This window comes from Armigeres subalbatus, chromosome 2 (genome assembly GCF_024139115.2).
Source record: "Armigeres subalbatus isolate Guangzhou_Male chromosome 2, GZ_Asu_2, whole genome shotgun sequence".
NCBI lineage: Eukaryota > Metazoa > Arthropoda > Insecta > Diptera > Culicidae > Armigeres > Armigeres subalbatus.
The window spans coordinates 128,004,266-128,019,871 of record NC_085140.1 but is presented as its reverse complement, the minus strand read 5'-3'; the positions used below and the strand labels follow the sequence as shown (position 1 = coordinate 128,019,871).

The 15,606-nt window shown below is 39.1% G+C and overlaps 1 protein-coding gene across 1 annotated transcript in view; it reads right to left on the bottom strand.

Annotated features, from left to right (window-relative positions):
- Window positions 1-13,486, bottom strand: part of LOC134210839 (cyclic nucleotide-gated cation channel beta-1) — a 264,073-nt gene extending 250,587 nt beyond the window's left edge. The window contains exons 1-2 of the mRNA XM_062687179.1: window positions 13,334-13,486; window positions 6,962-7,192 (exon numbers count right to left, since the gene is read on the bottom strand). Coding sequence (XP_062543163.1) covers window positions 6,962-7,192; window positions 13,334-13,424 — 322 coding nt within the window. The 5' untranslated portion in view covers window positions 13,425-13,486. The remainder of the gene's footprint in view (window positions 1-6,961; window positions 7,193-13,333) is intronic.
- Window positions 13,487-15,606: the final 2,120 nt, after the last annotated feature.

Sequence of the window (15,606 nt, the reverse complement as noted above, 5' to 3'; positions counted from 1 at the left end):
TTTGCAAACAAATCGGATGTAAGCAATTTTTCAATGAAGCATTGAACAATTCAAATTATGTTTTTGGAGATTTTGAAATTATTTTTTTTAGTGGTAATTCTCAAAATTTAAAAGGAAACATTTTGTTTTTCATTTCCATGTTTTCCAAATTATTCTGTAGTATTACGACTATCTATCGGAAGTACACTGAAAAATATGGAACTCATTTAACGAATTCGTACTTCTCCACAAAAACGGATTTGGTAATCATGCCAAGCAAATAATTATTAGAATTTGGTAGGTAATGAAATCTGAATTAGGTTTTCTTAAAATTGGAAAATCATGTAATTGAGTGGCCAAATAAATCACCGGAAGAAAATTTAGAAAACTTGAACAAGTCTAATGCACAGTGTATCCCTGCTACACACAGTGCTGTTTCTGTGCCGCATGCTCCAGTGCCTGAGGTGACGAGAAATTCATTAAATTTGCATAATTACACACCTGCCGTAGGCACCGGGCACGCACACTCACTTTATTTTGCTCGGCCGTTCGGTGTGGTCTGCCTACTCATGCTCGTATACTTCGCCTGGAGCGAGCAGCCGTACCGGCCGTATTCGGTACGAAAACCGAATTAGAGTTTGGCAAACCGAAATGCAATTATTTCCATGTTGTTTTATTTAGCAACCAATTGTAATGTTTTCGTGTGATGGAATTCAGAGCTCTTTTTCAATTAAATTATTATCATCTTCATTTTCGAGGAACAGCTTTGCTTTTTGAAATAAAGGATTCTGCTTTTGTGGCAAAAGGGTATGTATTGCATATTACAATCACACCATCATGCCAATTACACTCAAAAAATTTAATTTCCATTTAAAATTTTGAAAAGCTTTCCGTAAGAAGTGAGAAAAACTTCCAGTAAATAAAAATTTCCTTAAAAAATTTGAAGAATTTTCCGTGGAAATTCTGTACAATTTAAGTTCACATTTGCAGAACTTGTTGTGGAGACTCTAAAGAAATTTCTATCGAAATTGCTCAAAATGTCCTGCGGATTTTTCGAAACATTTTCCGTAGGACTTCTGAAGGATTTCCTGCTAACATTCAAAGAATTTCTCGTTCAAATCAAATTTTTAAACGGAGAAGGATCATTTGGCAGCAATGGGCATGGGGCCGAAAATTTCATTTGCCGAACAGGTCACTTAGCCGAAAAAGTCGCTGAATAGGTCATTTGGCTAGAATGAATGGCCGTTTGGCCGGAATGGACGTACGACTGAAAGTGTCGTTCGGCTGAACTGGTCATTTTGCCGAGCATTTTTGGTCGAATTGGTTATTTATCCGAAAATGGCGTTAGGTCAAAATTATGGATATGAAGAAAGGGCTTTTTGTTTGAAAATGTGATTTGGTTGAGGGGGTTACCATTTTCGGCCATATGACCCGTTAGGCCAAATGACATTTTCGACCAAATGACTATTCTGCCGAACGAGTTTTTCGGCCAAACAGCATTTTCAGCAAAATGACCTACTAGGGCAAACGACTTTTGACTTTTTCGGCCGTATTTTCCGTTTGGTCATATGTCCTTTTCGACCCTATGTCGCTTTCGTCAAATGAAACTCTTGGCCAAATCATTTTCGCCATAAAAACAGTTTCTGCCAAACGTTCAATTCGGGCAAGCGGAATCCAGCTCAACGTGTTATTTGGCCATGTGGCATACGAATAAACAGCTTTTCGTAAATACTTTGACCAAACAAGGTGAAGAGCCGTTTAGCCGAAAACCACAATTCCGAAAGATGTTTGGCCGAATGTGTCATTCAGCCAAACAAACCATTAAGCCGATACTCATAAAGGCCAAAATACGCATATAATCGAACTGGTGATTTGGCCGAAATGGATGTTTGGCAGAAAAAACGAAAAATTTAATTTGGCCAAATACCCGAGTAGCACACTTGACACACATCAGTCGCTGTGACTCATATGCGACCAAATTCAGTTACATTGGAGTTGCTGCAATCAAATCGGTCTGAACTGTGCCACTAGGGTAAGTCGTTTGGAAGATATGGTCGTTTGGCAGAAATTATCATTTTGCAGACAATGTTATTTAGCCGAATGTGTGGACCGAATGCCAGTTTGGCCAATGATATTTTCGGTCAAACCGTTTTCAACCGTGGCAATTCTGCGGAATATCGAATGGAAATTTAGAAGAGATTTTAGCGGAAATTCAACATCATTTTCTTTTCCGTAGGAATTCAAAAGAGCTTCCCGTGGAAAATCAGGAAAACAAATCAAAAGAATATTTTGGGATAATATTTGGGCAGAAATTCCTGAGGAATTGAACCCTTATATTACCGACAGGGTACCCGGGTACCTTATTCGTTTTCAAATGAATTTTTTTAGGGTTTTCAACATCGCAGGAAATTGAAACTCCATGACAACTTCAAACACGGCAAAATTTAGGTTTGGGTGATATCAAAATGGAAATCCAGTAAGGGAGGACTTGGGGAGTGGCTTCTGAATATTTTTACCTCATAATGTACCGACAAGGTACCCGGGTACCCACGTTCTTGGTATGACCATAACTTCGCCAGTTTTCAACCAATTTGGACGATTCGGTTTGCTATGGATTAAGAAATTCGTTTTCTATTCGATCCATGTCGCATAAAACCGACTCGATGAATGTCGGATTTGGTAGACCATGTCTCAAAAATGAATAATTTCATGTTATTGAAACCAAATGATGATTTATTGTATCCTGAGTTACCAGTTTTGTATAAAATTCGACGGTTATGACTTCACAACGTATTAAGACCACCTGATCATTCGGTCTCGGAACGGACATTCCAGAATAGGTTCCCGTGAGCCCTATAGTGCCCACAAACTCATTTAGAAGAAACACTGGCAATATGGGTATCAAAATTCTTGGAATTGTTTCGTAAGTATAACTTCCAAGTAGTTGAGACAATAGGATGGATGGCAATCGGAACGGCGATCTTGGAACACATTCCTGTGGGGGCTGGAGTGGTCACAAACTGATTTAGAAGAAACCCTGACAATATGGGAATCACTATTCTAGGATTTTTTTGGAAGCATATTTCCAAATCGTTGAAATCGTAGGATGGATGACAACTGGAACGGTCATCCTGTATTACCGCTTAGGTATCTCCATCCTAGGGAAGAAGTCGAAGCAGAGCGAGAGAGGCAACAAAAAAGAGCTAGAGACGAACAGCAATACTAATGTTCGTCGTAAAGAGAATTAGTTATCTTTTGAAATATGTCATTTATAATTGTTTCCTAATGAAATTATAACTATTAAATACTAATTAAGGTGAGTTACGGCGGCGTCCAAAAATGGCAGCCACAATGGCCGTGCTATCTCTCACCTCGCGTTTTTGCTCGCACAAATGTGAATATTTAGGCGGTTAGCACATCTGGAAACCATTTTTTCATGTATGCTGCAAGTGAGCAAAAGTGAAAAACTACTTTTTGCTTTTGTCTGTCGTTTACTTTTCAAGTTATGTGCCCTCAAAAGTGCTATGTAGATTTGAAATTGGGCTCCAACGCGATTCACCTTAAGCATAGAAGAGAAAAATGAATATCTTAAACTAAAGTCTTAAAACTTACCTATATTTATTATTAACTATAACCATACAAGGATTAAACTATCAACAATTAGCTTAGGACATCAAACAAGTTATAGAACAGCACTCCGATAAAACGGTCGTATTGAAAATAAGCTACATCTGACATTCACTAAAACAAACACAAGCTGTACCTGGGATCTGGGATTGAAGACAAAATTTAGACGATGGAGTATGTTCAAGGAACTTTTCGAAAAGGGATGAGAAATTGCGAGTCAGCTACCGGTCCTAGAGGAAAGGGAATTCCTTCCCCAAGCCAACCAGCAAGCTAGATAGATGTTTCTGGTTAAGTGATTATTAACCTTGAAGATTACACTTGTCATAAGACGAGTCATAAGTGTGTCGTACGAGTCAAGTACGACCTTACTGTTGAGGTCGAAATACGTATCTGTCAACGTACAATTAAGTGGTGGAATTAAATGGGATTGTACAAACTCGTCGTATGACAAGTGAAGACATTCCACTAAAAAGCTCAAAATAATTTTCTTAACTTGAAGATTATTCAAAGTGAAGCCGTGTTTCAGTGCTTTAAATAGGCTTGTGATGAAAGTCTGCTTGCACAGAGAACAAGCAAGAGTCAAGTATGACAATAAGTTAGTATGGACCGTTAGCTCGAATATTATCCTCTTTTTCCAATTCTCCTAATTAGGACCCATAGATAAGCCCTCGTGACCAGCCCCGAGCATCCGAGAGTCTCGAAAGAGTCGATTAGAAGAGCTGAACTTCTACGAATCCCTTGCATATGTGTGGGCGAACCGTTGGAGAAGTCCGCAATAGCGACGTGCACCCTTACCATCCAAATCGGCTCAGGAAACTAAATTTCTACAGAACTCCGACAGAACCAATCGGAACCTGCTTTCGTCCACGGCCCTCGATTCCTCCGTCCAAGAACCACTGGGGAACTCAAGAGAGGCGAAGTTCTATCGTCGTCTGCGTCAGCCGATTGTCCGCGTGGTCACGTACACCAGCGCATAGTCCCCTGCCCTTCCATCGGGGATCCCACCGCAGCCACCAAAACCAAAATTCTATCGTCGTCTACATAAGCCGATCGTCCGCGTAGTAACGTACACCAGAGCATGATCCCCTACCCTATCATCAGTCACCCCCACGCCGGCTGGCCGCCACACACTATCATTGTAAGTAACAATATATTTTATAAAAAGCATAGACTGTGTTTGTATTTCCGATCAGTATTCCGAGCCGACCCTGAAATAGATTCTGGAGGGCAACGCTGGCAGCGGAGCTCAAAGGGAGTCCCAGCGAGTAATACCTGTGAGGCCTAAAGTGGCCATAAACTCATTTAGAAGAGACCCTGGCATCAAAATTCTTGAAATTCTTTCGGAAACATGTCTTTCCAAGAAGGTGGGACCGATGCTGAGTAATTAGTCCAAATGGCCATTAGGCAGAATGGTCATTAGGTCGAGTGACAAGTGAGGAGTGAATAGTGAGAAAAAAGCAGTGAGAAGTTAAAAGTAAAAAATGGAAAGAGAAAAGTAAAAAGTGAACTGAAAGAAATGAGAAGAGAGAAGTGACACGATTTTGTCACTCCCCGATTTTATCACGTTTTCGACCAGATTCTATCACGTACCGATTTTGTCAGGTTTTGGACCCGATTTTGCCATCCCAAACAAAAATTAAAAATTTAGGCTTTCTTTCTATTTTTGCAAATAACACCGCAAATAAATATGATTTTCATGAATTAACTTTGAGTGCCTGTGATTTGTTATAAATCATTTTTGAATACCTATCAAGAATTTTAAAGCCCTTTTGACACGAAATAACGGGTATCGTTTACACATTCTACCTTTCCAAGGTATAAACTGATTCAAATTTGTGAAATGAATTCAAAAATTGAAAATAAAAAAATCGGATTTTGTCACATTCCCTATCACACAAATTATCACCACAAAATTCACTAAAGTGGGCGTGCGAGGAGAATCACCGCCCCAGATCTGCATTAACTGAACATCTCCGGGTCCAAAGAAAACAACCAAAGCCTATTAGAGAAGTGTTGGCGGGCCTTGATCTCGAATACATGTCCCTCGTCCACCAATTTGTGAAAGTTGCTGATGTCAGACTGTGATCTTAGTCTTCCCATCCCTTTGTCTGTCGTACCCCATAGCGAATGCCTTCCTCTAGTTGCGTTCCATTTTATCTACAACAAATATGGTAGGATAAATAAGTGCTGTGAACTTTTCAAGTTGCGGTAGCTTTTATATTTTAGAAGTAAAACACAACTCATGTCAACAGATGGTTATGTTTGTGTCTAAACATTGATAATTGGCACATTTTTAACCAAACACAGCATCGAAATCCGACGTATAATCATTGTCATATTCTGTTGCAGATTCGGTCAAACGCTTGGAACGAATTGAGTTTTTACCAACATTAGCAGTATAGGACATTGTTATTGTCATTGGCAAAGTGCTAGTTCTAGTTCTAGTGCTGATTTCCGGCGTAAATGTAGCATCACACCTCGGAAGTCTTGCCTACGGATTTTGTTCCCTTTATTTTCGAAAAGGCAGGATGGGGTTTTGACACAGAGGATCGAAATTCCGGCCCGTGCTTCAAAATGGGAGCCAAAAATGTTCCAGAAAATTTTCCCGATGTGTAATACTTCCTTAACGAGCAAAAAAGAATGACAAACGTGAATTCTAAATCAAACCGCATTTTTTTTCATTTCGTCTCAAAATTATCTTATTTTTGTTAAGTTTCAGAATCATCACCAAATGAACATTTATGTTCTATGTTAACTCCGTGAATAGCATTTAATTCGACCATACCTCCACATAACATAAGGCAAAATGATACTTTATTCGGGAGAAATGTGAAAAAAATACCAATCCAACCTTGTCCAATTTTGAATGTACCCGCCTATCTGACCCGATATGAATTTTTAAAAGCTGATTTCACAAATTTTGATTATTTTTTCATTGATCTAAATCGTTCTATACGTTAACTCATTGAATTAGGATCAATAATTGAATTAGACTTGCTTTAAATTTTTGCATGGAAAATGCGATTTGAAACATCATTGGTTATTATCTCAGTGGTATCAATGCGATGGATCCGATATGAAAATACCTGAAGCTGTCGTATCCACAGTCTATATTCAAGGATAGAAATTAACTTCATTTAGGTTGATAAATACCATAACGAAACTTTTATCACACTCAAACCTTGTTCATCCCCGCTTCGCTCTACACAGCATTTTCACATATATTAACGTCATTCAATCTCATTTATCACCTGATAAACCCCACTCGACGAACCCGCCCGCTACGAACCATTTCGGACCAAAAATCAATCATCATCCCCGAGGGCATGTCAAGCGCGTTGGCAACCCAACTCACCTGGTATGTAGCGTGGTCCATTGGTTTGACCGAGCGAGAGGCTGCCGTAGGAGATGTGACTCGATTCAGCGCCCCCGGAGACCACCGCAATCTCGTCGAGTTCGTGGCCGGGTGAGGTGCTGTTCACCGAAGATACCAATCGGGTGGAGGATGCTCCCGCGGTGCTCTGAGATTCCTTGCGACCTCTTAGCGATAACACCAGCCGTTTGGCTGTTGACATTGTGGCGCTAACTGTGGAAAAAATGGAAGAAAGACAGAAGAAAAGGCGAACGGGAATTATTAAATTATTCAACGTCAATTTGGAAAAGATTCAATAAAAACTACGACAATGGCTGACATGTGGAACGTGGCTGTCTAGCTATGCTTCGCATAACTGGCAGAAAAAACACACCTACCAATTCCCAAAAGAAGCAACATCGTCAATAGTGCCAATCAGAATGCTTGGCAGGGTGTCAACCGTTCGAACATTAATCTCAATTAAATAGAGGATAATCATTTTTGGCATCATACCACGGTAAGGGTACGAAGCGACACAAGACACTAGTTGAGGTTGGCTTCAGCTAAGAAAATTAACAGGTGGGACGTAAAACACGTCCGTTAACAAATTCGGGCAAAAACTAGGCGACTGGACGTATACGCTATAGCGCCAACCAGTTGCCGTGAAATATATAAGCACTGTAGATAGAAAATAAAAAAAAACGAACTGAATTCAACAATTCTTAGGATCGATTCTCGCTTCCATATTTCTCATATGCTTATGATAAAACACGAAATAGTCAGCATCAGCACTTAACAGAATAACCTGGGTTTTAAAACTATCCCAAGCCGCGTTTCAGTGTATCAACGATCTACACTCTATACGAAAGAATGGAGAGTGTTTTTGGCATCTGATGTCGTCTACCGTTTGGCTTGGCATGCAATCACTAAACTCTATCGGTTTTGTGAAACTTTATTCCGCTCCGATAACCACTCCGTTTGTTTCTTCCATCTCGGTTAACATGTTGCTAAAAAAAACTGTATTGGCACAGCTTTTAGAAAATAAGGGTAGAAACTCTTGGGAAGTGAATTAAATAGTGAATTCCTACCCGCTATAGATCAATGCACGTTATGTATTACGTGTGAAGAATCATTTGACGTAGCTATACACTTCGACACAGCATGAACTAACCTATTTCTCAAGAAAAAGTTGATATTTGTTCAAGGTTTTTGATCGCGCAAAAGAGGGGTAAAAGCAACAAGGTTGCGAACTATTTCTGACTGGAAGTTAACAATCAATATGTTAAGTTTTATTTTGATAATTTTGAAAAAAGATTATTCACGCAGATATGTATGAAACCAGAAACTTATTGTGATAAAGAAAACAATCTATTTACTTCATAAAATCAAATGATCATTTCCACATTAACAGTGTTAGGAATATTTTATAAATTCGTCCATACGTGGGCTTCCATTACGATTTTGCATAGATACAGCATCCTATCAGTTAATGTACTGTTTCAATGAATTATTGGCAGTGGCTGATTTTCTACCCGCCGCTTCCACAGCCAGGCGCTATCGTATATGCGCAAATAGCCAGCAAGAGTTAACCGCCAGAAATTTGTATGGCGAAAGGCATCTAACGCGGGTTTTCTCAAAATTAGGAACTTTTCATGAAAAACTATTTGGTACCGGTTATGAAGGATGGTGTCCGCTACTACGCCTACCAAATATTTTTTCGATTAAGGTGCTTAATTTTGAGAAATCGAACCTTAGATGCCTTTCGTCATACTGATTTTAGAAAGTTAACTCCTAGTGTGCCGCTGTAAGCACGCTCAAAGCAGGCGATTCATTACCCACTAATGGATTCCATGTCACACTTACCACAAAGCCTTTGATGTTGGACACTACAGCCAAATATTGTTATCTAGTTCTCCCTAAAGCCGTGGCGGCCACTCCACGATCTTCAACATACCATGCTTCTCCTTCTACTGACCGAACTCTGTACAAAGTTTGGCTACGTGTTTGGGATCATCATTTTGCTGCATTACGATTTTTTTCCAATGATGCGCAAACCAGGAGGCACCACATTATCTTCCATTATTTAAAAATAATATTGCTTTCTCATGATTCCAACAATGTTGACCAAATCTTCTAAATCACCACGAGAAAAACATCCCCATACCATGTCAAGATGACGCAAGCCGGGAGCATTTTTTCGTTTCCCTGAGCCTCACGTAAACTCAATCGATTTACCATATAGGGGAACTGTTCCGTTTTCCAAATGTTTTTATTCGTTTAACAACAGATAATTCAATTATTAATTCACTTAATTAATTCACTCAGTTGCATATTGACAATATTTGACTAATAGCGCTAGTTTCTGTAATATGTAATATTTTTCCTTAAATTTCATTGTTAAACGTTAAAAGTGTCGTAATTAAAACATTATATAGTTTGTTATATACAATAATAATTTAAAAAGAAAACATTGTATTGTTTTACAATAAAAATACAATTAAAACTATTATATTTTAAGCATTTTGATCCGTTATGTCTACAATATATTTACCATGCAATGTCCTGTTTAACGAAAAATCTCAAATTTTGTTTAGTTGCGATACTTAATAACCCGCAATTCTATTGCGAAAACTTCATTTACAATTGAGTGAATAGTTTATAACAATATATTCTAATGCATTACTATGATTAGATTAACAATATATTCTATAGCAAATTTATTGTTTGAAAGGTACTGTTGCAATACGATGAATTGTTTTTTATTACATTTTTTATCCGGGTAGCGACTTAGTGTTGAGGCATCGAGCAGTCATTGCTGTTAGTTAACGTCTTTATTTAAAACGTATTGTTTTCTTGGCTTAGCAATCTTATTATTGTATCAAACGAACTATAATGTTCTTGTTCCGACGTTTCGGTCCGTATTTGGGACCTTCTTCAGGGACAAAGAATTGATCGCTCTTGTCTTGATACTTCTTGTCAATTCTTTATTCCTGAAGAAGGTCCCAAATACGGACCGAAACGTCGAAACAAGAACATTATAGTTCGTTTGATACAATAATAAGACTGCTAAGCCACGAAAACAATACGTATTAAATAAAATCCAGTCGAAACTCCACAACGTCTTTATTTGAAGTAATTCGGTACTTTTCAGGATCACCCTTACGAAGAAGAGAGTTGATTTGCTAGTAATTTTCTTCAAAAACAAAACAACCGCATGGTTACTGCAGAAAAATCATTTGCAACGATAACGTTGGTAACAATCCCTGCGGAAAATCGATACCATTAGTGCCGGTCGTCGGCGCTGGTTGCTTCAGACATTTTAACGAGAAATCATCGAGGGCCGGTGCCTGCGGCATCAGCATTTAAGCAAAAATTTCCACCGAGGTTCTGACTGTCGTTTAGTTGCTGTTAGTGATTGGTAGGATAGCTTATCACGAACAAATTGGTCGAATAAGACAAATAGAATTACCGGTTTATACAAGAGAGATTTGATTTGGAAGGATTTTTTTCCCCGAAGTACAAAACAACTGCCGTCGGCGTCGTCGGCAGCAGCACTCAACTGAAATTACATTTTTCTACAAAATAGAGTTATTTGAGAGTATTGAGAGTAGTTATTAGAGAGTAGTATAAGACAGTTAATTTTAAGTTTTCAATATAGATATTGAAGATACACGAACCCTTAATGTGGGCAGTGCACCTTACTGATGCTGTATTTGAAGAAACGGCCACTTGAACCGCATCTTGCACGTCGTCGCGTCAATTGACTGCCACCCAATTACGCATTGATGCATCTAGATAACCGCTATGAAGACGATAGGCAGCTGGATTTAAACTCAATTTAATTTAAAATTGAAGCGGATTCGATGTTTATCATATTCAAAAAAATAAATGATTTGATTACAATTTTGTTTCCATAGATTACCCCTTCTTTAAAAGCGTTTAAAGTTCATGGAAAATTGTTTCAATTTTATTGCTTTGTTGTATTTCTTTATAGAAATTTTTATAATTTTTTTTATTCTTTGTTGATTTTTTCGTGGAAAGTTTTTTGTAGAATAAAAATATTTATTTTGTGGAAAATTTTGTAATTGTTTAGTACTTATGCTTTTCTTTGACTATTGACATACTCGGAATACAATTGAACCATGACATAATTGGTATCGGATTGTATTCTGAATGTTCTTGAATTGTATTCGAATTGAACTAAACTTCAATTGAATTTGTATTCGATTTGAATTCGCTTTTTTTTCAAAACTTCGATTTAAATTTTACATGGATAAAATTGAAATTGGATTGGAATAACCAGAAATGTGTAAGGGAGTATCCATAAAATACGTAATGCTTAGAGGGGGGGAAGGGTTTCCCGTAGTGTGAAAACCCTTACAAAAATTTTCAATGATCCAAACTGAAAGTGTGACATAGCCGGGAGGGGGGTTTTTGAAAATGGGCAATTTTTCCCAATGGTGTGTGTTCGCACACAAATCTGTTGCGAAAAGTATATCGACGCGCCATCTACATTTGAAGAGCGACCAACCCACAGCATGCACACATACTATGATGTAGTGCATTAAATCAAACCTGGCGCCCTTTGGAAAATTCGTTTCTTTTCTTCTGGGAACTGGTACAAGATGGAGACACCCGCTATTTAAGACGAGCAGCCATGGGAGTTGGGACTCACAATATCAGCGACACCTTCACATCACCGCCATCATCATCGAACCGAATAGAAAAGTGGTGAACGACTAGCAGAATTTAATTTGAATTATTATAAGTTTCAATTGTGCTAGTTTTCAATAAAGTACTCTAAGTGTTCAATTTAAGAAAATTAAAGTATATGTTGATTGTGTGTAAATATCTGTTGAATGACTGTCATCGGATTTGAACTAGAAGAAGAAATTGGAGTGGATAACATTAAGTGCTGTGTCCGTTTATCTGGCGGTCAATCTCACGACGAGTGCAATTAATAGTCCTTATCGAGCTATCGAACATTGGTCCTTCGAACCGCATGACGGATGACAATACTCCATCCGCTCTGAACCTATCTGTACTCGGAAGTGTGATTCTGTTCCCCAGAGCTTCTTCGTTGGAACCGCCATCACTACCGCCTATAGAATTACGTCGTTTCGCTGAACTCCGCCATCATTGCTGGTCCATTCTAAAATACAAGGCAAATTAATTGCCTATAGAAGGTAATTAGGATTCCAATCAAGCTATCTTTCTTTTGTGCATGCTACGCTGGTCTATTGTCCACAGATCCATTGCACTATGTCCAACGAACGCCGCATCAAGTCGCTGAAACTGAGACAGAAGAGCATCATCGCATCATACGACCTAATCAAGACATTCGTTGATCAATTCGACGAAGCTACGCAAGCATTCGAAGTCCCTGTTCGGCTGGAGAATCTTGTCCAGCTGTGGGCAGATTATAATAAGAATCAGAAGGAATTGGAAACACTCGACGAGAAAGCGTTTGACGAGCATCTGGAGGAAAGGAAAGTATTGGAGACATCGTATTACCGTGTCAAAGGATTTTTGTTGGCCCACAATAAGTCATCAATATTCCAGAATCCCCCGTCCCCTGTTAGTTCAGCACTACAAATTCCTATGTCGACATCGCAAGTGCGTTTACCTGATGTAAAACTTCCTGTTTTTGACGGAACTCTCGAAAACTGGTTGAATTTCCATGATTTGTATGTGTCCTTGATTCATACAGCAGAAGGCTTAACTACTATCCAGAAGTTCTACTACTTGCGGTCCTCATTGTCAAACGAAGCTCTTCAATTAATACAAACGATCCCAATAAGTGCAAACAATTACCTAGTTGCTTGGACTCAACTTCTGCAGCATTACCAGAACACAGCTCGACTAAAGCAAACATACGTTGAGGCGCTTTTCGAGTTTACTTCACTCAAGAAGGAGTCTGCGCCAGATCTCCATAGTCTCGTGGAAAAATTTGAGGGAAACGTGAAAGTTCTTCAACAATTGGGTGAGCAAACGGATCATTGGGATCTTCTTCTTATCAGAATGCTGAGTACACGCCTAGACCAGAAGACGAGACGAGATTGGGAAGAATTTTCAACCGCTGAAGATGCTACGACATTCAAAGACCTAACAGCATTCATTCAACGACGAGTAACTGTATTGCAGTCGCTTCAATCAAAGAGCATCGAACCGCAGGCAACCATCCCACCGAAGAAACCAGTTCAACGATCATTTTCAAGCTACGATGCAAATCCCAATTTTTCACAAAGCTGTCTAATGTGTTCGAATCACCATCCCTTATACCATTGTGGAGCTTTCAAACAACTGACGGCGGTAGACAAAGAAAACGAAATAAGACGTCATAGGTTGTGCCGAAACTGTCTACGAATAGGTCACCTATCCAAAGATTGCTCATCATCTTCCAGTTGTCGAATGTGTCAAGGTCGACACCACACTCTGCTTTGCACGAACGGTTCCACCACTTCATCTGTCCCACTGTCTTCCAACCATCACCAGTCTAATATGTCTTCAAGCAGTCATCCATCTACTTCATCTTCAACTGCCATGAATGAGTCGGTCAACTATGCTTCTGCCAGTGGGATGAATCAGAAAACAATTCTACTCGCAACCGTTTTGATTGACATTATCGATGATGAAGGCACAAAACACACTGCACGCGCACTCTTAGATTCGGGAAGCGAACGATGTTTTATTTCGGAACAGTTCTCTCAACGTATGAAATTGCAGCGCACAAACATCTGTCTACCGATCTCTGGAATCGGTCAATCATCGGTTCAAGCCAAAGCGAAATTTTTGTCCCGCATCCGTTCACGAATAGGCGAATATTCAACCCAAATTGAGTTCATCGTTCTCCCGAAAGTTACCGTCAATCTGCCCGCTACGTCCATTGACACCACCAAATGGAATATACCGCCTTGTATTGAACTCGCTGATCCAACCTTTGACAGCACTAATCCCGTCGATGTGATCATCGGAGCCGAAATATTCTTTGAACTGTTTAGAGTTCCTGGGCGCATCCCTCTTGGCGATAATCTTCCTATGTTGGTCAACTCTGTATTTGGCTGGGTAGTTTGTGGAAAGTCAGATGTCCGTTCGTCAACTGCCATCGTAGCTAATTTCGCATCCGTAAACCATCCCACAGCAGAATATATACACAAGCAACGCAAAACTCATCCGAAAACATGCTCTAAACGAACACACAAGCAAACACCAGTGTCAACATTCCAACCTGTCACTAACACAATTCCTCATCATCTCTTCGATTGAAAACAACATGAATGTCATCATTAGCCTCGAACACCTGAGCAAAAACACAATGCCTTTTCCGTTGAAGGGCAAGAAGTCATCATCATCACCAATCGGAACTACAAGTGTTTTGACACCTGCATCAATATACGAAAACACCAACACATCGAAAGAGTGAGATTGCAATATCATTAGCTATCAGAAATGTGATTTCAGGAGGGGCCAGTATGTTCGCACACAAATCTGTTGCGAAAAGTATATCGACGCGCCATCTACATTTGAAGAGCGACCAACCCACAGCATGCACACATACCATGATGTAGTGCATTAAATCAAACCTGGCGCCCTTTGGAAAATTCGTTTCTTTTCTCCTGGGAACTGATACAAGATGGAACCACCCGCTATTTAAGACGAGCAGCCATGGGAGTTGGGACTCACAATATCAGCGACACCTTCACATCACCGCCATCATCATCGAACCGAAATAGAAAAGTGGTGAACGACTAGCAGAATTTAATTTGAATTATTATAAGTTTCAATTGTGCTAGTTTTCAATAAAGTACTCTAAGTGTTCAATTTAAGAAAATTAAAGTATATGTTGATTGTGTGTAAATATCTGTTGAATGACTGTCATCGGATTTGAACTAGAAGAAGAAATTGGAGTGGATAACATTAAGTGCTGTGTCCGTTTATCTGGCGGTCAATCTCACGACGAGTGCAATTAATAGTCCTTATCGAGCTATCGAACAGTGTGAATAGAAAATGAAATGGTTTTGTCCTGAAACGATCCCGGATTAGATTCGGGCTGTATTCAAAACGAATGGTAAGATACAATATTATTTTATTGAAATATTTGGATTTGATTTAGATTCAAATTGCCATGTTTCTTTACTGTTGGTACTTTGTACTCGATCAAAAGTCCATTTTTTAACTATCGTTTATTTGGAAGGCTCATTTGCCGTTAAGCGTTACGGAGCCAAAATCATGTTTTTAATACAATTTTTCATGATTCTTATGCACTAATGTTAGTTTTCGGGAGCCAGAAGACTTGTGGTTTACTCGAGGTTATAGAATATAATAATACAGTAAGCAAGGATGGGAATTTGGGGTGTTTAACGATGCTGATGTTCACATAGTTGACATTCTTGACGATGTTTCACTTCTTTAATGGGAAGAACAAACATTTTCTTGGGAGACAACAACGAGAGGAAGACATACGAAATGGAAACGACAGACATTAGAATAGATAACAAGAGGAAGGCATTCGTTATGGGGTACGACAGACAAGAGGATGGATGGAAGAGCCCATTCGAATTGTGTGACCGTGGACTATAGTTTGATCTAATCCCAATGGAATTGTTTTAAATTTAAAAAAATATTTCAAAATATTTGAATGTTAAAAG